Source organism: Erpetoichthys calabaricus, chromosome 13 (genome assembly GCF_900747795.2).
Source record: "Erpetoichthys calabaricus chromosome 13, fErpCal1.3, whole genome shotgun sequence".
In the NCBI taxonomy this organism is placed as follows: domain Eukaryota; kingdom Metazoa; phylum Chordata; class Cladistia; order Polypteriformes; family Polypteridae; genus Erpetoichthys; species Erpetoichthys calabaricus.
The window spans coordinates 135,504,466-135,526,953 of record NC_041406.2 but is presented as its reverse complement, the minus strand read 5'-3'; the positions used below and the strand labels follow the sequence as shown (position 1 = coordinate 135,526,953).

General features: G+C 38.6%; 1 protein-coding gene across 2 annotated transcripts in view; it reads left to right on the top strand.

Annotated features, from left to right (window-relative positions):
- LOC114663728 (V-type proton ATPase subunit C 1-A) overlaps positions 1–22,488 on the top strand; it is a 226,376-nt gene that overhangs the window by 153,220 nt on the left and 50,668 nt on the right. For both annotated transcript variants that reach the window (XM_051935508.1, XM_028817649.2), the window contains exon 7: positions 6,461–6,559. In XM_051935508.1, coding sequence (XP_051791468.1) covers positions 6,461–6,559 — 99 coding nt within the window. The remainder of the gene's footprint in view (positions 1–6,460; positions 6,560–22,488) is intronic.

The window sequence follows — 22,488 nt, the reverse complement described above, 5'->3', positions numbered from 1 at the left end:
GTTAGCAGTTTTTCTTAATTGTTATTTTTACTTCTGGGATTAGACTAGTCTCTCTCTCTCTCTCTCTCTCACCTGGCATTCAGAAAGACTTTCCTGCAGGTGTTTGCAGTTCCTTTTTTTCTCTTCACGCTTCTTAGTGTGGACATCATAAGAGCGTGGAGTAACACACTGTCTTAGTACCACAGATGGACTTGCCCACAACTTTTTCATTACAAGGGGTTAGTCATCTGGCCCTGTGTGTATAGTATTCCACCCTTTTTTTTTGTTTTTGAGACATTCCTTTGCTGTATCTTTGTCCCATTCGGCCATTCCGACTATTTCTTTTTTGTTTTGTTTTTGAAAAGCAGAACATTACCCTGGCATATTTCTCAATCAATCAAATAATAATTACATAACAGATGCAAAAATACAAATACTAAGGAAATCAAAGTAAAACAATATGAATCCTCCACCTAAGTATAGATTATTTCCCAGTATTAGCATAGTTATTTTCCTTCCCATTAACAGTTCTGTAGGGCTTGGACATGCTTGGAAGTAGTGGTTAACTCATCAGCACTAACAGATTATCATTTTGTTGCAAAGTACATTTGACTAGCTGAAGTGCTCCTTGAGAGTGTCCAATCATTTGAGCATGAATGGGACTTGATGTATAATGTTTTAAGTCTTATCAAGCTTTGAACTAGAACCATTGTCACTCACTATTTTGAGGGTATGCCAAACAAGGAAATTAAGACAAAAAAATAGAACAATTTATTATGGAACACATTTTCAAGATGATTGAGCTTTACAAATTGTGTAGAAAATGTGTACACATCTGATTTTACAAGTCATATTTTTTGGTGTATGGATTTTCATGTTTTTTGGCATATGCATGTTTTCATGCCTGAATCCAAGCAAAGTTTTTATAAGAGAGACCCATAATGTGGAGTCTTCCACTTGTGACATCTGTGGTCAAGAAGATTCAGATTTTGGAACATTTTGAAATTTTGTATTAGGGATACTCAAGCTGTAATAGTAATTCCTGCTGACAAATGCCACTCCTTATTCAGGAAAAGATCTCAGTCATCCCACGGGAGAAAGACTTTCCAAGACTAAGGTCATAAAGCTTATGGAGCCATTTCTGGACAAAGGCAGAACCATAACAACAGTTGCGTAAAGTGCGACAGGAGCTTCCACCTGCAGCTAAAGTCATTTGCATACTGAAGTAGCATTGCACATGTACTTTGTCAACATGTCCGTGTCCATCAAACACAGGAAGCTCTGCAGTCTACTTCTGACTTTACGCTGTAGGAAGATAAGTAAATAAATCAAGGTAAATAACATTCATTGTGGCTTTTATATAAGTAACATATAAATGTTTTTAATATAAAGACCATCAAGAAACAATCACAAGGACATGCATGTGTCAGATTCACTGGCAGGATGACGCCCGACCTCTTGCTGCATCCAAACGGTGCCATCTTTCGCCTTTATACCTGGTGTAGCAGTGTTGTTCTTATGTGTGAGTTGATGTGTCTTGCAGGGATTACTTCTGTTCTTTGTCCGATATAGAACCCTCATCTGAGTTCACCTCTGTTATAGCAAGTCTTTATTTGAAAACAGCAGAGTCAGATCGGGGCGAGCGTGAACGTGACTGAGCAAATAAAACTGAATTAAAAAAACAAAACAAACAAAAAAAAAAAACCCTAACCTTTACAAGCACCATAAATTTACAACGGCTGTTACAGACTCAAATCAAATGTGTTTTTATTGTATAACAGCAGCAATAAGAGCAGCTCACTACTCAAAATGGTAAATCTGGGAAGCGCCCAGAAACAAACCTACGACCTCTTGATTATAAGTCAGCAGTTCTTACTGCTACACCACCAAAGCAGAAGTGTCAGTGTCGTACCCTAACCCATTTCTTTTTCTTCAGTTATATTATTGAATAAAAGCGCACTTGTTTTGTTATACATTGTCCCAAAAAGCACAATGACACATGAAAAGGTTTGGGGCAGCCACCCATATATTATATCCTGGCTTCAAAGAGGTAAATTGTCAAGAGTTCTTTACTCATGTGAGTCCAAAACAGAACTGAAGTGCTGCCTTAAGATGGCGGCTTTTAAAGACAAGTGGAAGAAGTGATGTCATCAGGGTCAGAACTGGAAGTGACATCTTTGGCAGCGCCAGAACTGGATGGGATTTCCCGAGAATGGTCTGCAAGGGATTGAGAGAGACAATTAGTGCACCTCGCCACCCCCTGGTCAGGCATGGAATTACTATTATTCAGGCCCTTCTGTTGTCTCCTAATCACACGTGTGTGACAATGTGTACCTTTTGTGAAAGTGTTTATTTGATATTTGGACTTCACACATTATACACTTCATGTCAAAATTTTGTCATTAGTACTATAACATGAAAAAAGTTTCTGTTTTAGGTATGTGTTCAACATTTCTTGCCTCGCATTTGCTGTCATCCCGCATTTACGTAGATCGTTGTACACGGAACACTCATGAAATGCATGTGTTCCAAATAACGATATATTATTTACCCTATACAATTCCAGGCACCTGACACGCAGGTAAACTTTTTGCTCGAGTTGAGCTACAGTGAAGTGGGATGGGATAGCAGGCTGATTGTGCTGATCAACACATCTGCAAAACAAAAGACGCTAATGGAGAGGTGTAAAGGAATTTAAGGTGGCCCGGGATTACGAGTTTTTCCATAGGCTTCAGGGATTCTAGTGTTAAAGCAACCTTGATTAATGCACAAACACACTCCTCTGCCCTTTGTTTTGTTGCAAAGTTTTTTAACGTGGTCCACACAGTAAAGTCTAATGCAGAATTGGGAATAGTCATTCAGCCATGTTTCAGTAAAGCACAGAGCAGATAAAGTCAGTTTTAGTATGTATTAACAGCTTCAATTCATCAACTTTGTTTGCCAATGAGCCTATGTTAGACATGTTCCAGGCAGTGATTGCTGTAATCCTTATTTACTCAATCGAGCCAGAATGCAGGCTGTTCTGACTGCATCTCCACCATCGGGCTACCTGTTTTGCTGCATGAGCACCTGTGATCAACAAAGTTGTAAGATTCATGGATATAGTAACAATACCTGGAGTTACATCAGATGGCACACTGCAGCCAATATTCAGAAGCTCTTCCTGTGTATGTTACGTGACTTTTGATGTTAACAATGGATTTAGACCAAAAAGGCAGAAACAGAGCACCAAACTACCATCGATGCCATTGTATGTGCCATCCTAGCTTTTGTTTACGTGTCAGCCTTTATCTTGTGAAGTTCAGCTACGTCATACAGTGCATCCGGAAAGTATTCACAGCGCATCACTTTTTCCACATTTTGTTATGTTACAGCCTTATTACAAAATGGATTAATTTAATTTTTTTCCTCAGAATTCTACACACAGCACCCCATAATGACAACGTGAAAAAAGTTTACTTGAGGTTTTTGCAAATTTCTTAAAAATAAAAAAATTGAGAAAGCACATGTACATAAGTATTCACAGCCTTTGCCATGAAGCTCAAAATTGAGCTCAGGTGCATCCTGTTTCCCCTGATCATCCTTGAGATGTTTCTGCAGCTTAATTGGAGTCCACCTGTGGTAAATTCAGTTGATTGGACATGATTTGGAAAGGCACACACCTGTCTATATAAGGTCCCACAGTTGACAGTTCATGTCAGAGCACAAACCAAGCATGAAGTCAAAGGAATTGTCTGTAGACCTCCGAGACAGGATTGTCTCGAGGCACAAATCTGGGGAAGGTTACAGAAAAATTTCTGCTGCTTTGAAGGTCCCAATGAGCACAGTGGCCTCCATCATCCGTAAGTGGAAGAAGTTTGAAACCACCAGGAGTCTTCCTAGAGCTGGCTGGCCATCTAAACTGAGCGATCGGGGGAGAAGGGCCTTAGTCAGGGAGGTGACCAAGAACACAGAGGTCCTCTGTGGAGAGAGGAGAACCTTCCAGAAGGACAACCATCACTGCAGCAATCCACCAATCAGGCCTGTATGGTAGAGTGGCCAGATGGAAGCCACTCCTTAGTAAAAGGCACATGGCAGCCTGCCTGGAGTTTGCCAAAAGGCACCTGAAGGACTCTCAGACCAGGAGAAAGAAAATTCTCTGGTCTGATGAGACAAAGATTGAACTCTTTGGTGTGAATGCCAGGCGTCATGTTTGGAGGAAACTAGGCACCGCTCATCACCAGGCCAATACCATCCCTACATTGAAGCATGGTGGTGGCAGCATCATGCTGTGGGGATGTTTTTCAGTGGCAGGGACTGGGAGACTAGTCAGGATAAAGGGAAAGATGACTGCAGCAATGTACAGAGACATCCTGGATGAAAACCTGCTCCAGAGCACTCTTAACCTCAGACTGGGGGCGACGGTTTATCTTTCAGTAGGAAAATGACCCTAAGCACACAGCCAAGATATCAAAGGAGTGGCTTCAGGACAACTCTGTGAATGTCCTTGAGTGGCCCAGCCAGAGCTCAGACTTGAATCCGATTGAACATCTCTGGAGAGATCTTAAAATGGCTGTGCACCAACACTTCCCATCCAACCTGATGGAGCCTGAGAGGTGCTGCAAAGAGGAATGGGCGAAACTGGCCAAGGATAGGTGTGCCAAGCTTGTGGCATCATATTCAAAAAGACATGAGGCTGTAATTGGTGCCAGAGGTGCATCGACAAAGTATTGAGCAAAGGCTGTGAATACTTATGTACATGTGATTTCTCAGTTTTTTTATTTTTAATAAATTTGCAAAAACCTCAAGTAAACTTTTTTCACGTTGTCATTATGGAGTGTTGTGTGTTGAATTCTGAGGAAAAAAATGAATTTAATCCATTTTGGAATAAGGCTGTAACATAACAAAATGTGGAAAAAGTGATGCGCTGTGAATACTTTCCGGATGCACTGTATATAAGGTGACAGGCTTAAGTGCTTCACTTTACCATCAACCCTGTTCATCTTACTTCACTGAGCCCGTTCAGCCCCAGGGGCATGAATTGATACAGTATCTCTGTTCTGTTGACAACTAGACAATCAAGTCAAGTCAAGTTGGGGAGTATGCACTGGTACAGTGCGTTGCCTCACCCACTACACGACGAAACAACTCAGGATCCCAGTTGGCAACCCCCCAGGCAGACACACAGTCCAGTTCCACCCTCTGGAAATGACCCTCTATCTGCCGCAGCCTGGTGTTCTGTGGGCGACCCCTTGGCCTGGTTCAGCCACTTGGGTCCCCAACAATGAGGATCTTACGAGCTGGATCACCCTCTGGGAAATGTGCCACATGGCCATAGTGCTGTAACTGACGCTCCCTCACAATGCAGGTAATGTGCCTCCTATGCAGGGGATGTTTCACCGAGCAACTGGAGCCTGTCTGAGTAAGCATCAGACGCACGGCAGGAACACAACATGGACAGGGTGCCAGTCCATTGTGTGGTGAACACCCACACACATGGTCTAATTTAGCACTGCCAGTTCACCTATGTTTAATCAGGTTGATGTTTAGCAAGTTTACAACAGGCAGGGTGGTACTGCAGACCTGTAATTCCTGCCTTACAATGCCAAGTTCTACTTACAGTTTGCATGTACTTTCTGTGTATTTACATATTAATCAGTACTAAAAAGTGTCAGTGAGTTTTCACCCAAAAATATTGGCCTTAGTTCAAGTATTATCATATCCTTGACAAAAGTGACCCATCATAGATTGAAAAAATTGATAAGTGGGTACTGGTGCTTCTGTTCTGTCGCACACTCCACACTTTTAATTTTCTCATTTTGTTTCTTTTTTTTTTTTCTTTTTCTGCATACTCACAGCTTGATAAGGTTGTTATAAATCTACCCAGCTTGATAAGGTTGTTATAAATCTACCCACAAGGGCCAGTGCAAGCAGAAAACTGAGCATGAAATACTATATTTACCATGAGAAAACAATACCAAGGAACTGTGATAAATGTGTAGTATTTCTTGTTTATTTATGTTTTTAAAAGTTTGCCTCTGTAGTGCAGAAAACATGTTTTCTTACAAAAGATCCTTTGCTACTTCAAAGTTGACATATTCATTAAGTTTAAGGCTTTTCTTCACATTGTGACCATTTTACCTTTACCCATTAGCTCCACTATAAAATGCTAGAGCAGGTTATTTTTAAAATTTTGTTAATATGCTTCATTTTTGAACACAATTTAATGTGTCAAACTAATATTGCATGATTATGAAGAAATAACTTCAACCTTATGTAAGAACCTGCAAGTTACACATGATGATATTACAAGGTTGCAAATAGTTACAAAAAAGAGGTAACTTTTTATTGTGTGCATTAGCAGCTTTACTACATTTGTAACAAATTGTTGATTTCTCATGTTTTATCTCTCCCTTCACAGTCCCTTGCACTCTTTATGCTGTGTATTTTATGGCAGTGATTGTTTGCTAAGTTGTTTTATTTTCATCTGTTTATCTAATAGGGGGAGTTTGCTAACAAGAAGCTTGGCAGATATTGTGAAGAGAGAAGACTTTGTGCTAGACTCTGAATATCTCATAACCTTGTTGGTGGTTGTTCCAAAGTGAGTAAATCACAGTTCAAATATTTGTATTGTCTAGATGTTTTGTTTTGCACTGCCCCCATAAGTGAAAATGCTAGAGTACATCTGAATGGTATTTGGTCTCCAGAAGAAAAAGAGATAGGTTGTCTCCAGAAAAATCCTTGTGATAAATAAAAAAAAAATCCTTTAATTCTGTTTGGGTGCTTGAAGGGCTAGATCTATTTTAACTGTTCCAAAAACATTCCTAATATTATTTTATTATATATTTCATGATTTTGATTCAATAACTGGTTTTACATGTTCTATTAAAAATTATGCAGGACATAAGTTCTCTTTCAATCTCTGATTGGTGCCGAGGGTACACTTGGCTCAGTACCACACCCCCTACATAAATCTGTACAGAAACTCTTACTCACGTGCACGGATAACCATCCAAACTGATATACACAAATCTTTTTAAAAAAACTCACCACCTCGCTCTTTCTCACACAGAGACACATACACACAGACTGACACAAGGTTAGGAACATTTTATCTTTTTGCAGTCGTATTCTTGTGAGGATGTGTTCCACAGAAAATCCCCCCCCCCCCCGTATTGACACTGTCACTTACAAAAATTAAAAATTATTGTGATCTGAGAGAGGTTTAATGTTACAAATGCAGTTACAGTGATTCCAGACCACACCAGATATGCTGCCAGCCATGTCCAAACTCTTTCCAAGTTATACAGTTTTATAACACAGAGGAAGAGAATAAGCTTTTAGACTACAGTGAAACTGAAGGTAAGGTATGCATCTAGTATAAGGTCATTGCCACATACAGCCACCAGTAAAATAATGCCAGATGGCATTTAGGCATTTTTCCATCATTACTGATATTAGTAATAGCAAATGGTTTTGAAATTTTTGAGTGAAGTCCTCAATAATAAATGCAGTAGAATCCTGAACTAGAGGAGAAGTTTCTTGTAACATGTAGGTTATGCCCTGGTGAAATCTCATATACACAAGATAAGGCACCTTCCAAACTACAGCGCAAAAAAAATTGCAGGTGCCAGTCTTGCAAAAATATGACTCCAAGATTTCCATAACAATATTTATGTTTCCCACACACAAACACTTTGCTCATCGTGCTTCACTTTTGCCTCTCCTTCTTTAGCCTCAGTGCTACATTCCAAGGCAAACAGCACAAGTAGGTGTGTGATGTGCTGAGGCTTGAGGCGTGCTGACGTGTACTTTGTAAACGCTAGAGGCAGCTGAGAGTTTTTGATGATTTTTGTGGTGTGAGAGTTAAATAAAAAATGCATTTTGCTCTTACAAATTAGGATTTTGGTTGCTGCTAAGGAACCGTGCAGGAATTTGTAAAGCTTTTTTTCCCTTTAGAAGGTTTTTTTGTTGTTTTTTTTAAGGGGAATTAAAAAATACAGACAATGAAATAGCGAATGCCCTAAACTGAGGTAGAAGTACTGCTCAGATTAAATAGGCTGAAATCAAACAAATCACCAGATACTATTTACTCTTGAGTTCTTAAGGAGGTTTGTGAATACATATATAAACCCTTGACACATATTTTTAGAAAGTCATTGTGCACTGGAGAGATTCCAAAATGGCAAATATCATCCCATTATATTAAACGGGTGAGAGGGCAGATCCAAGCAACCATAGGCCAGTAAGCTTAGCATGCATCATAGGAAAAATAATGGAAGGAATAATTAAGGATACGATTGAGCAATACCTCGCAAGGACAGGAGTTATTCTGAACACTCGGCATGAGTTCAGAAGAGGGAGGTCGTGTTTTACTAATCTGCTGGAATTCTGTGAGGAGGCAACAAAAGGTTATGATCAAAGTGGAGCATATGATATTATTTATCTTGACTTTCAGAAAGCATTTGATATGGTGCCACATGAGAGGTTGAGCATCAAACTAAAAGAAGTGGGAGTTCAGGGTGATGTTTTTAGATGAGTGCTGAATTGGCTCAGACACAGGAAGCAGAGGGTGATGGTGTGAGGAACCTCATCAAAATTGGGCAATGTTAAGAGTGGTGTTCCACAAGGATCAGTGCTAGGACCGCTGCTATTTTTAATATATATAAATGATTTAGATAGGAATATAAATAACAAGCTGGTTAAGTTTGCAGATGATACCAAAATAAGTGGATTAGCAGATTATTTGGAATCTGTTATATCATTACAGAAGGACTTAGATAGCATACAGGCTTGGGTAGATTTGTGGCAGATGAAATTCAATGTCAGTAAATGTAAAGTATTACACAGGAAGTAAAAATGTTAGGTTTGAATACACTTAGTGGACTATAAGCTGTCGACTTCCTGACAGTGTTCAGAAGCCATTAAGTAGGCAAACAGAATGTTAGGTTGTATAGCACGATGTGTGCAGTACAAGTCCAAGGAGGTTATGCTCAGCCTTTATAATGCACTGGTGAGGCCTCATCTGGAATACTGTGTGCAGTTTTGGTCTTCAGGCTACAAAAAAGATATAGCAGCACTAGAAAAGGTCCAGAGAAGAGCGACTAGGCTGATTCCAAGGCTACAGGGGTTTAATTATGAGGAAAGATTAAAAGAGCTCAGCCTATACAGTTTAAGCAAAAGAAGATTAAGAGGTGAAGCATTTAAAATTGTGAAGAGAATTAGTACAGTGGATCAAGACTGTTATTTTAAAATGAGTTCATCAAGATCACATAGACACCATTGGAAACTTGTTAAGGGTAAATATCACACAAACATTAGGAAGTTTTTCTTTACACAAAGAACAATAGACGCTTGAAATAAGCTAGCAAGTAGTGTGGTAGGCAGTAAGACTTTAGGGACTTTCAAAACTTGACTTGATGTTTTTTTTGAAAGAAATAAGTGGATTGGACTGGCGAGCTTTGTTGAGCTAAATGGCCTATTCTCGTCTAGATTGTTCTAATGTAGGGCTAGGGACTTTTTGGAAACATGTTTTCACTGGATTCTATGGAACAATGATCTGTATCTGACAGTTTTATTGGCCTGGGAATGTACATATATTGTAAATTTGTACATAGCTAATTTGCTTTGTCATCTTTTGGAACCTTTTTGGTTATATTTTATGTCTGGGTTCTAGTGAACAGTGGTCTATGCATGTCCTGTTTACCAGGGAAAGTGTTATGTATCACAGGTCTTTCCAGTTAGTTTGCCTGCTGAACAAGTGCTTAGACAGGTCAATTATCTAGTTGAATGAGTTTTGTTTCCCTTTTATGTGTCTTATAATGAGATATATAAGTATAAAGATGGCTGTGAAAAAAAATTGAATTGTTTTAATGGAGAACTGAGATAAAGTTTATGATACAGTGGACTTTAGTTGGGAGGGCATTGGGTGGCTTCTATACTGAACAACAGCAAACAATATTAAAATGTCTATTAAAATGTCAAATTAATGATGTTGCATGGTCTGCATGCCAGTTATGTACTTATACAGTGGATTCAGAAAGTATTCAGAACCCTTCCACGTTTTTTACATTTTATGATGATGTAGCCTTGTGCTAAAATCATTTAAATAAATTTTTCCCTCCATCAGGCAACACTCAGTACCCTAGAATGAGAAGCAAAAACAGGATTTCAAAACATTTTTGCATATATATTTAAAATAAAAGTTGAAGTATCACATTGACGCCATTATAAATGGAGAGGCTGCTGCTTCACCACCTTAGGCCACAGGTTCAACACGCCCTTGACCCTCTGCAGTTTGCATATCAGGAGAAGGTGGGAGCGGAAGATGCCATCATCTATATGCTACACCGATCCCTCTCTCACTTGGACAGAGGCAGTGGTGCTGTAAGAATTATGTTTCTAGACTTCTCTAGCGCCTTCAACACAATCCAACCTCTGCTCCTTAGGGACAAGCTGACAGAGATGGGATTAGATTCATACCTAGTGGCATGGATCGTGGACTATCTTAAAGACAGACCTCAGTATGTGCGTCTTGGGAACTGCACGTCTGACATTGTGGTCAGCAACACAGGAGCGCCACAAGGGACTGTACTTTCTCCGGTCCTGTTCAGCCTATATACATCGGACTTCCAATACAACTCGGAGTCCTGCCATGTGCAAAAGTTCGCTGATGACACTGCTATCATGGGCTGTATCAGGAATGGGCTGGAGGAGGAGTATAGGGACCTAATCAATGACTTTGTTAAATGGTCCGACTCAAACCACCTACACCTGAACACCAGCAAAACCAAGGAGCTGGTGGTGGATTTTAGGAGGCCCAGACCCCTCATAGACCCAGTGATCATCAAAGGTGACTGTGTGCAGATGGTGCAGACCTATAAATATCTGGGAGTGCAGCTGGATGATAAATTAGACTGGACTGCCAATACTGATGCTCTGTGCAAGAAAGGACAAAGCCGGTTATACTACCTTAGAAGGCTGGCTTCCTTCAACATCTGCAATAAGATGCTGCAGATGTTCTATCAAACAGTTGTGGCGAGCGCCCTCTTCTACGCAGTGGTGTGCTGGGGAGGCAGCATTAAGAGGAAAGACGCCTCACGCCTGGACAAACTGGTGAGGAAGGCAGGCTCTATTGTTGGCATGGAGCTGGACAGTTTAACATCTGTGGCAGAGCGAAGGGCGCTCAGCAGGCTCCTATCAATTATGGAGAATCCACTGCATCCATTAAATAATGTCATCTCCAGACAGAAGAGCAGCTTCAGCGACAGACTGCTGTCACTGTCCTGCTCCACAGACAGATTGAGGAGATCGTTCCTCCCCCAAACTATGCGACTCTTTAATTCCACCAGGGGGGGTAAATGTTAATATTTAACATTATACATAGTTATTGTCTGTTTTTTTCACCTGTATTATTATCATTCTTTAATTTAATATTATTTATTGTATCAGTATGCTGCTGCTGAAGAATGTGAATTTCCCATTGGGATTAATAAAGTATCTATCTATCTATCTATCTATCTATCTATCTATCTATCTATCTATCTATCTATCTATCTATCTATCTATCTATCTATCTATCTATCTATCTATCTATCTATCTATCTCTCTATCTCTCTATCTCTCTATCTATCTATCTATCTATCTATCTATCTATCTATCTATCTATCTATCTATCTATCTATCTATCTATCTATCTATCTATCTATCTATCTATCTATCTATTATACAGGCCTTTTGCTATAACACTTGAAATTTGACTCCGATGCATCCCATTCTATTGGTTATCATTGAGATGTTTCAGCACTTCGTTTGGTGTCCACATGTGGTTAATTCTATTTATTGAATTTGATTAGTAAAGGCACACATAAGGTCAGCATTTAAGTTTTCCAACAGCCTGCTTGGCTACCTAAAGGGCTGTCCTTGAGTTGTGTAGCCAGAGTCTGGACTTGAACCCAATCAGACATCTTTGGAGAGCGCTGAAAACAGCTGTTTACCAATAGTCTCCTTTCAGCCTGACAAAAATATGGCAGAAATTCACTAAGTCCAGGGGCCTCATGCATAACACCGTGCGTAGAATTTGCACTATAACATGACGTAAGCACAAAAGCCAAAATGTGCTTACGCACAGAAAAATCCAGATGCAGGAATCTGTGCGTACGCAAACTTCCATGTTCTTCCGCTACATAAATCCCGGTCAGCGTGAAAAGTAACGCTCGTGCACGCGCCTCCTGTCCCGCCCCAACTCCTCCCAGAATTACGCCTCTATGAATATGCAAATCAATATAAATAGCCCTTAAGCTCAGCCTTCTATGAAAAGACAATAGTAAAGACACGGGGGAAAATATAAGAATTTCAGTGAATACCAAGTGGAGGCAAGGAAAAACTTACTATTTGTTGGTTTAAACAGTTATATAAGCAACAAAAGGAAGTTGATCGAGTGACAGAGTGTCGGAGAAACTCGAAAGCTCAAGTTCACAAAGTTGCACAGTACCTGAAATAAAGAAGAAGTTGTCACATATCCAAGTCGCCGTGAAAAGGCAAGTCGTAGCCCAATGTCTGAGTGTTGTATGAAAGCTTATTAGGGAAAAAAAAATAGGCACACAGTGGGGAAAAAAGCACGAAATGTCAACTTTAATCTCGAAATTTCCACTTTAATCACGTAGTTTATTTTGTCATTAAAGTAGAACATCATAAACTTCATCTTAAAATTGGTTAATTTACTAGTTTCTCAAATCCCATCATAACTAAAGTAACACGTTAAATACTTTGTTTTGTATTTGATCTTCTTTGTGCTCTGTTTGTGAATCACTACGTGGTTCTTAAACCGTCTCTCTCTTCCTCCGACAGGACACAGAATCCATTACATTTGTGATATTACAGCTGTCTGAATAATTTAAATACTGAGATGGTATACGTGATATCTTTTTCATGATGATAGGAATGAAAGCATGTTATTAAACATGGGAACACGGTGGCGGTACTGTCTCTTTCAAACGTACTAACCTCTAATTCCTGTCCTTCCTTTTCTTTCTCCAAATACCCAATCGCCACACAATCAGCTCTGTAATAGACGTTAAGCCATCTGTAAGCTTCCATCGATGATTCTTCAAAACTTTTAAGGAACATTGAAATATCTTTGTAGTACGTGTTTAATTATTCTATCCATCTATCCTTCCAGCATACAGCAATCAATCAGGATCAATCTGTGAACTAGCTAGCGCTGCGGCACTGTGTCCTCACATGTTTAATTATTAACAATACAGATTATTTAAATGAAGTTAGTTTTATCTGTATAATGTAATCAACATATTTTGCTGCATTTCATGTTAAAAATGATATTGTCATCATATGTAAATACACGCTTTATAAAGTGGCGCAGGTTGTGCAATATTATAACTGAAGTGCTAGTTTACAGTGAGGTAATTGTACTTATAAGTACAAACAGTTCTACAAGGAGCTCCTAATGGACTGATTGAGTGCGTTTATAGTTCTTGGGATGAAACTGTTTCTGAACCGCGAGGTCCGTACAGGAAAGATTCTGAAGCATTTTGCCGTGGCTGAGGCAGCGTGTGCTTGATGCTGTATACCGATAATTCTCTTTCCGATCAGCTGCTGCTGTGATTCCCCACTCAGATACAGTGATATAAATACTCCAAGTGGTGCAGTGAGAGTAATATGGAAAAAAATGATCCGTGGAAACCCTTAACGGGAGCAGCTGAAAGAAGAAAAAGAAGGTGTAGTGACAGTAACAACGCTAAAGCAGTTACGGTATTTGGAATACTATGGCTATTCCCTGGACCATTATATTGTTACAGGTTAATTACAATCAGATGCATTACACTAATAAACAATATGTGGTTAATTTCAGTGTATTTATAAAGCTGTGTCAGGGATGTTGATCTGAAAAAGAAAGATAAACCACACAGGAACAGTAGCACTGCTTTGACGCTGGGTGCCGCCAGTCTGCAAAACCGAGTGGAGAACTTGCGTACGACAGGGTATGAGGTACGGTGGAAAAGTACGTGGCTTTACGCCAAGTTTAGGTTTTATACATCGCAATTTGAACATGGAAACGTTCTTACGCACTAGTTCTGTGCGTACACACCATTTATACATGAGGCCCCAGGTGTGTGAAACTTGTTGCATCATACCAATGAAGACCTCAAGGTGTAATCATTGCCAAAGGTGCTTCAACTAAGTACTGAGTAAAGGGTTTGAATATGATAGATAGATTTTCAGTTTTAATAAATTTGCAAAAAAATTCTAAAATCGTGTTTTTACTTTTTCATTTTGAGGTATTGAGATGGTTAAAAAATTAATTTAATGATTTTAGCATAAGGCTGCAACATAGTAAAATTTTAGAAAAGTTAAGGGGTCTGAATGATTTCTGAATCCTTTGTATGCACACCACATGCAAACCACATGCATTTATTGCTAAAATATTGTTAAATGCTTCTTAGAAAATAAATGTAGTACATAAATGTGAATTTCCCTTTGGGATTAATAAGTGTCTGTCTGTCTGTCTGTCTAAACAGGAAGCAAGATTGAGCATTTCAAGTAAAGGACGAAACTACTCTTCCATTTAAAATTTCAGTCCCATTTGAAGGTGCTTGTTGTTCATGTACTACTCTGATTTTCCATTAATGAGGAAGAGGTTGCTATAATATTTGGACCAACAAATACATATGGCTTAGACTGCTATTTTACAAAGAATATATTAAAAAACCACCAACATGTACACAAACAATTAAATTTTAAAAAACAGAAACATAAAATCATTGCTATATGAAAGCACTGCCATAGCTTATGTTGTGTTTTACTGCATGATGCACATGAGTCGCCTCCACAACTGGAGAGGAAAAGCCATTAATTAGATGGAAAATATGCATAGATTTGGAATTTAAATACCAAAGAATAGACTGAAAAAAAATGTAGATATATATCTTATAGGGTTATTTATTTAGATGTTTTAAATTTCACATTGTCATAGAATGTGTCATTTATGAATTCTAAAATAAGTCTAAATGTCTTAGACTTCGACCCAAATGGATAGAAATATAAGCAGATCAGTTTGCACTGATTTGTGCGTAGTTTTATTGGTTACAGTATAATTTAGGTTAATGTAGGTCATAATGCAGGCTGCAGTAGATAATATTCAGTTAATTAAACAACAACCTACCATACTGTTTTGGGGGAAGTGTGAGTGAAGTATAAGGTATTGAGTGATTCCATTCTTTGTCATTTGTTGTTTTGCTGCTCAAATATGGGTAGTATCTGCACGGTGCAGTTTCAGGTCAGATATCCCTCTATATGCAACCTGAAAACCTCCATGGCAAATATATTCATCACCACAGACAGGGTTGACCCACTGACATTCTATCACTCAGACATATGTATACCTCGAAAGAATCTTACATTTCAAGGGTGGACTTGCACTAGCAGATATCACTATGTGTAGCATCTTATTCTGGATTTTTGCTATACTTTATGATGCAACTTTTTTACCATTCAGTACGTGAATGCAGCATAATGGCAAGGATGACGCTGATTCACAATCTCACTCAGTGCACAGAGCTTGTCCATCTGCAATGTTTGCGTGGAACCAAAAATAAAACTCATTCACTCTGCTTGTATAGCTGGTTAATTTTAATTTTTCTCATGTGATTCTCTGCACTTTGAAAACCTAGTGTATATATGAAACGATGTGTGTAAAAATACAAGTCAAATCATGTCCCTTACTGGTTCAATACAGTATTCTGTATTTAATGTTCCAATGCGGATCGACACTATATTACAAGTATTACAAGGTGACACATGATAACTCTGCTGTCATGTGAGAATAAAGACCATTATCAAGAAACAATGTAGGAACCGATCAAGCACAATTAATAGACTTGGATTCATCACATTGACCAGATTAAATTAAAGCATTTAGGGGCTGTGTTAAAAAAAGAAAAATTAAATCACAGAAATTTTTGAAGTGTTGATCACTTATGTTAACGACAATTAATCAGCAACTGTAATAATCTTTGTACAGTGGAACCTCGGTTCATGACTATAATTCATTCCAGAACTCTGGTCGTAATCCGAGTTGGTTGTGAACCGAAGCAATTTCTCCCATAGGATTGTATGTAAATACAATTAATCCGTTCCAGACCGTACAAACTGTATGTAAATATATATATTTTTTAGTTTTTAAGCAAAAATATAGTTAATTATACCATAGAATGCACAGCGTTGCGGAACAGAGCAGGACTGAATGTTTGTGTTTATTTCTGCATGGTGGTCATCTTCATCTGCTGATGCTGTATTCACAGATTGTCCTCATGGAAACCAGTGGAATGGGGCGGAGCTGGACATTCAGGCAGTAGAGAGGTGCACTTGTGCAATTACATGATGTAGTTCAGTGAACTTGTCATTGGTTGTCCTATTATCTTGAGCATCATGGCTCAAAAAAATGTTCATTGTTGGAAAAGCTAAACAAAGATCAAAAGATCATTCCTTTGAATTTGTAACTTGAAGCACTAAAGCAGCTTTATAAAACAGTCTCTCTATTATAAAAAAAAAATATTGGAAGGAGACGAGACGTGATTTTCTCAGAGAGATACTTATACGTCCCGCGAGACGAGTCCACACCTGGGCCAGAAATAAAGGACAAAGAGTAGATGACAAAGTAGAATGTCATAAAGAATTCAAAAATTTTAGTGCAGTACACATACAGAGCAGGTTAGAGATAATGGAAGTAGGAAAAATCGAAAGTCTCATAAAAAGTATAGGAAAGATCGCTTTAGCGTAAACAAACAGAAATTTTTACTCGGTGAAATAACGGAACAGTGAAAAGAGACCGAATATATTGTTCGGATTTAAATTTTAAGTCGGAGACTTGTAGATTGTCTAATTCGTGTTGCCAGCAAGAATTAAAAGATTCCAAAAATGTTTGCGCGTTATGAAGTCCCGTGAGACAGAGACTTTTAACATTAGATTCTTTCAAGTCACGCCCTACTGACAACTATTTTCAAACAAGACCACGGTCATCTAACTTCAGTCATGTGAATGCTTTTATCAGACACAGTTCCTGTGCTCTCAGCTCTTAGTCATGAGAATGCTTTTGGCAGACACACTTCCTGCGCTCTCAGCTCTTATAAATTTTATCAGGACAATAATTTTATATATTCAAGATGACACGTCAACGACTAAGCGAAGAAAAAAGAGCATGGACAAACATTCGAAAAAGTCGTTTTATTTATTAGAGAGAAAGAAACAATATTCACTCACAGGCAGTTATACGTTGAGTTGTCACAATGTAATTCAAAAACACGGAATTAAAATTCAATGCGATCTTGAAGAAAAGTTAATTCCAAATATTGTTTTTACTAAAGTTTTAAAGTAAAAGTGAAAATAATGGATATGTAACAATTCCCATGAAAAAAACAATCTCTTTAAATTGTATATCTGGTTAATTAAATCTGGGGGTGGACGAGTGAAGCGAGCAGGGGGCAGAGCCCCCTAGTATTTAATGAATGGAAAGTCTTTTTATTCACTAATGTTAAACTAATTCTATTAATTTTTAGGTTTTGGTTTAATTTGTGCAAAAGTAGGGGTCATTCTTGGGTCTAGAAATGCTTAAAAACCTTTTGCATTTAAATTAATGGTGGTTATGTGTTTATGCTATGAAAAATCACTTTTGTGAAGAAGTTTTCAGGAATGGAGTAGATTTTTTTAAGTGTCAAAAGCCTGTACTACTATCATTATTAGATCATAGATCAGAACATTTAGATAAGAGTCAGCTCAACAAAGTTTGTCAGTCCTGTCCACTTAATTCTTCCAAAATAACTTCAGGTCTAGTTTTGATGGTCTCTAAAGGCCTCCACTTTGATCATATCCTTTTGTTGCTTCCTTATAGAATGACAGAATATTGGTAGAAAATGACCTTCCTCTTCTGAACCCATGCCGACTGTTCAGTAAAACTCCTGTTCTTGCAATGTGTTACTCAGTCTTACCCTTAATAAGTTCTTCCATTAATTTGCCTATGATGCACGTTAACCTTACTGACCTATAGTTGGTTGGATCTGGCCATTTTCCAGTACGGTAATCCCTCCTCGATCCCGGGGGTTGCGTTCCAGAACCCCCCGCGAAAGGTGAAAATCCGCGAAGTAGAAACCATATGTTTATATGGTTATTTTTATATTGTCATGCTTTGGTCACAGATTTGCACAGAAACACAGGAGGTTGTAGAGAGACAGGAACTTTATTCAAACACTGCAAACAAACATTTGCCTCTTTTTCAAAAGTTTAAACTGTGCTCCATGACAAGACAGAGATGACAGTTCCGTCTCACAATTTAAAGAATGCAAACATATCTTCCTCTTCAAAGGAGTGCGCGTCAGGAGCAGAGAATGTCAAACAATCAAAAATCAATAGGGCTGTTTGGCTTTTAAGTATGCGAAGCACCGCCGGACAAAGCAGCTGCAAGGAAGGCAGCAATGTGAAGGTAGTCTTTCAGCATTTTTTAGAGGAGTGTCCGTATCCTCTAGGCCAGTGTGTGAACAGCCCCTCTGCTCACACCCCCTCCGTCAGGAGCAGACAATGTCAGAGCAAGAGAAAGAGAAAGCAAACAATAAAAAATCAATACGTGCTGTTTGATCTTTTAGTATGCGAAGCACAGTGCGGGAAGCATATTGCTTGACAAAGCAGCCATATGTAAGCCCAGCAAGGAAGAGAGCAATGTGAAGGTAATCTTTCAGCGTTTTTTGAGGAGCGGCCGTATCCTCTAGGGGTGCGAACAGCCCCTGTGCTCACAATATATTTGAGGAGTTTTATTTAATACGTAATATGCGCTCTGGTTGGGTAGCTTCTCAGCCATCTGCCAATAGCGTCCCTTGTATGAAATCAACTGGGCAAACCAACTGAGTAAGCATGTACAAGAAATTAAAAGACCCATTGTCCACAGAAATCCGCGAACCAGCAAAAAATCCGCGATATATATTTAAATATGCTTACATATAAAATCCGCGATAGAGTGAAGCCGTGAAAGTCGAAGCGCGATATAGCGAGGGATTACTGTACTTTGGAATTTCCCCAGTGCACATTGACTTCCTAAAAATATGCATCAAGGGATTATAAATGTACTTGCTAGCATTGCTAAATATTTTCTGGTCCTGTTGATTTGTTTGATGTCAGCCAATTTAATCTAAGCAGCACTTCTCCATCTATAATTTACAAATCACTCAGAACTTCCTTAGCAGTCCCTTTCATCACTGGAAGATTATGTACTTCCTCACATGTGAAGACCTCAGAAAAATGCCAGTTTAGAGCTACACTGTCTGTATATTTTAATTACCCTTTACTATTCTTGATGCACTTCACATCTCCTTTTTGACAGTTTTTTTACTACTAAAATACTGAAAAAATCACTTTGGGTCATCTTTGACTTTAACTGTTATATTCCTCTCTGCCATTTATCCTCACTAATATCTTTTTTTAATGGTTACCCTCATGCGCTTATACACCACACGATTCACATTAGAATTATATCCTATACACCTAATATAACTGTTTTTTCCTTTGCAACTTCTTTTTCAACTCTTTATTAACTCAGTGCAGAGTTTTTTTTTATTTCCTACACATTCTATATTTAGGTATGTAGCTGTTCTGCATTATATGTAAAACATTTTTAAACATGTTCCACTGCTTATCGACTGTCCTTACACTTAAATGCGTATCCCAGTCTTTCCTTATTAGACTTTTCCACATCTGGTCAAAATATGCCCTATCAAAGTTAAACAGCACAGTGTACCCTTGACTTACGAACTCAATTCGTTCGCGAGGGCTGGTTATAACTCAAGTTGGTTGTAAGTCAAGACTATTTTTCCCCATAAGAAATAATGGAAATGCCCTTAATGTGTTCTGAACCGCCCACAGCAACACTTACTTAAATTTTTTTTTAATAGAAAAGGGTTGTAGAATGTGCATATTCTACCAAAAAACACCAATAATTTTTCTAATGTACTAACCAAAAAGTTATAAAAAGTGCCTAGCCTACCAGAAACAACAATTTCATACTGTACTCACCATTTAAGTTGACATCTTTGGTTTGCAGGAAGGAAGGAGGAGGAAAATGAAATGGAAGGTGGTTGTTTGGAAGGAGTTTCCTCATACAAATCTTTTCTTTGTAAAATTGTCAAGATGGTGGATTTCGACATGCTGTGCATATTAGTGAGATCGGTCACACGAACGCCACTCCCATATTTCCACACAATTTCCTTCTTCGTTTCGATTGCGATCACTTTCTTTACCTTCGGTTCCTTCCTTAGCAATTATCGAAATAAATTATATAAATCACTGCACTGACTGAAATTACGTCCACAAACACATGTATCTGGGCTCCGACTGACACTTACAAATGTTCTCGGCTGTTTGTTTACAATCGCACAAACGGATACACATGACCGCATTCGGGTCGTAACGCAAGATGTTGGTCGTAATTCAAAACAAAAATTTTGGTCGTAAAGCAAGTTGTTTGCATGTCAGGCCGGTCGTATATCAAGGGTCGACTGTATTAGTCATTGCATCTGCACTCTTCTAAAACACTGAGAGTTGTATTATATTATGGTTCACTTGTCCTTAGTAGTTCAATCACGTCTTTGCACAATCTTACTCTGATTATTTCAAAATACTAAATCTAGACAGGCTTTCTGTTCTAAAAAAAATAGTCATTGATTACATCTTTAAACTCCTGCTCTTGTACTCCACCATTTACAAGATTATCCCAGTTAATACTGAGGTAGTTATAGTCCCCCATGACTATAATATTCCCCTGCAAGCTTGCCTTTTTAATTTTGCTAAAAAGATGTGCTTTGAAATTGTTGTCTGCATTGGGCAGTCTATAACACACTCCTAAAACAAGGCCTCTTTCCCTAGTGCTTTACAGATGAACCCAGATGTCCTCACTAAAGTAGGGCTTATCGTCTAATTGAAGAGGATTTACATTTAAATCCTGTTTTACATAAACGGCAATCCCACCTCCTTTTTGGTCTGTCCTTCCTAAAAAATGTGTAACCCTCTGTATTATACTTATCCCCATCTTTTTATTTAGCCTTGTTTCTTTTATTGCTAGAATATCATAATTATGCTCCACTACATACATCTTCATCTCACCTGTTTTATTTTTGATTTATCTACCATTAATACTAGAATCCCTGAAACCTATGAAAAAACTTGTAATCCCGGCCCACCTTAAATCGCTCCACACCTCTCTATCAGCGTCTTTTGTTTTGTAAATGTGTCGATGAGCACAAGCACCAAACAGCCTGCTATTCCATCCCTTCACATCCGGAACTCATCTTGGGCAAAATGTTCTCACAGCTCAAGTCTTCTTTATCTGCGTGTGAGATCCTTGAGTTGCAGGGGATAAATAATATACCGTTATTTGGAACACATGCATTTCATGTGTGTTCCATGTCTACAGTGATCTGGGTAAGTGTAGGATGACAGGAAATGCGAGAAACGCAAGAAATGTTGAACAAATACCTAAAATAGAAACTTTTTTCATGTTATAGTACTAACAAAATTTTGACATGGAGTGTATAATGTGTGAAGACTGAAGTCCAAATATAAAATAAACACTTTCACAAAAGTTACACGCATAGCAAAACAAATGCGCTTTTATTCAAGAGAATAACTGAAGAAAATGTAATTGGGGTAGGATATGACGCGGATATGACCTCTTGTGTGGCGCAGCGGTAGAGCTGCTCAGTCATAATCAAGAGTTTCCAGGATCGAATCTGGGCACCCTCCAGAATTTCAATTTTGAGTAGGAGCTGCTCAAAATTAGTTTTACTACAGTAGTTACTACTGTACAATAAAAACATACATTTGATTTGAGTCTGTAACAGCCGGTGTAAATTTATGGTGCTTGTAAAGGTTAGCGTTTTTTGTTTTGTTTTTTTGTTTTTTTTTATTCAGTTTTATTCTCTGTCACGTTCACGCTTGCCCCGATCTGACACTGCTGTTTTCAAATAAAGAAGTGCTATAACAGAGGTGAACTCAGATGATGATGAGGGTTCTACATCGGAGAAAGAAAGCAGAAGCCCTCCCCACAAGAAACATCCACTCATATATAAGAACAACACAGCTGCACCAGGCGTAAAGGTGAAAGATGGCACCGTTTGGATGCTGCAATAGTTCGGGCATCATCCTGCCAGTCAGTCTGCCCCACACGTGTCCTTCAAAGAAAAAGCAGGGCTTACAGAGCTTGCCAGGGTATCATGCAAAGTCCTGTTTGTAATTATGTTTTGTGAATGTATTTAAATAAAAACATTTATATGTTACTTATATAAAAGCCAGATCAAATGTTATTTACCTTGATTTATTTACTTCCTACAGCGTGAAGTCACAAGTAGATTGCAGAGCTTCCTCTGTTTGATCGACACGGGCATGCTTACAAAGTACATGTGTACTGAAGCAACTTTAGCTTAAGTTTGTTAGTGAACATCCAGGCCTGTACATGTGCCTTCTTGAGCAGGGAGA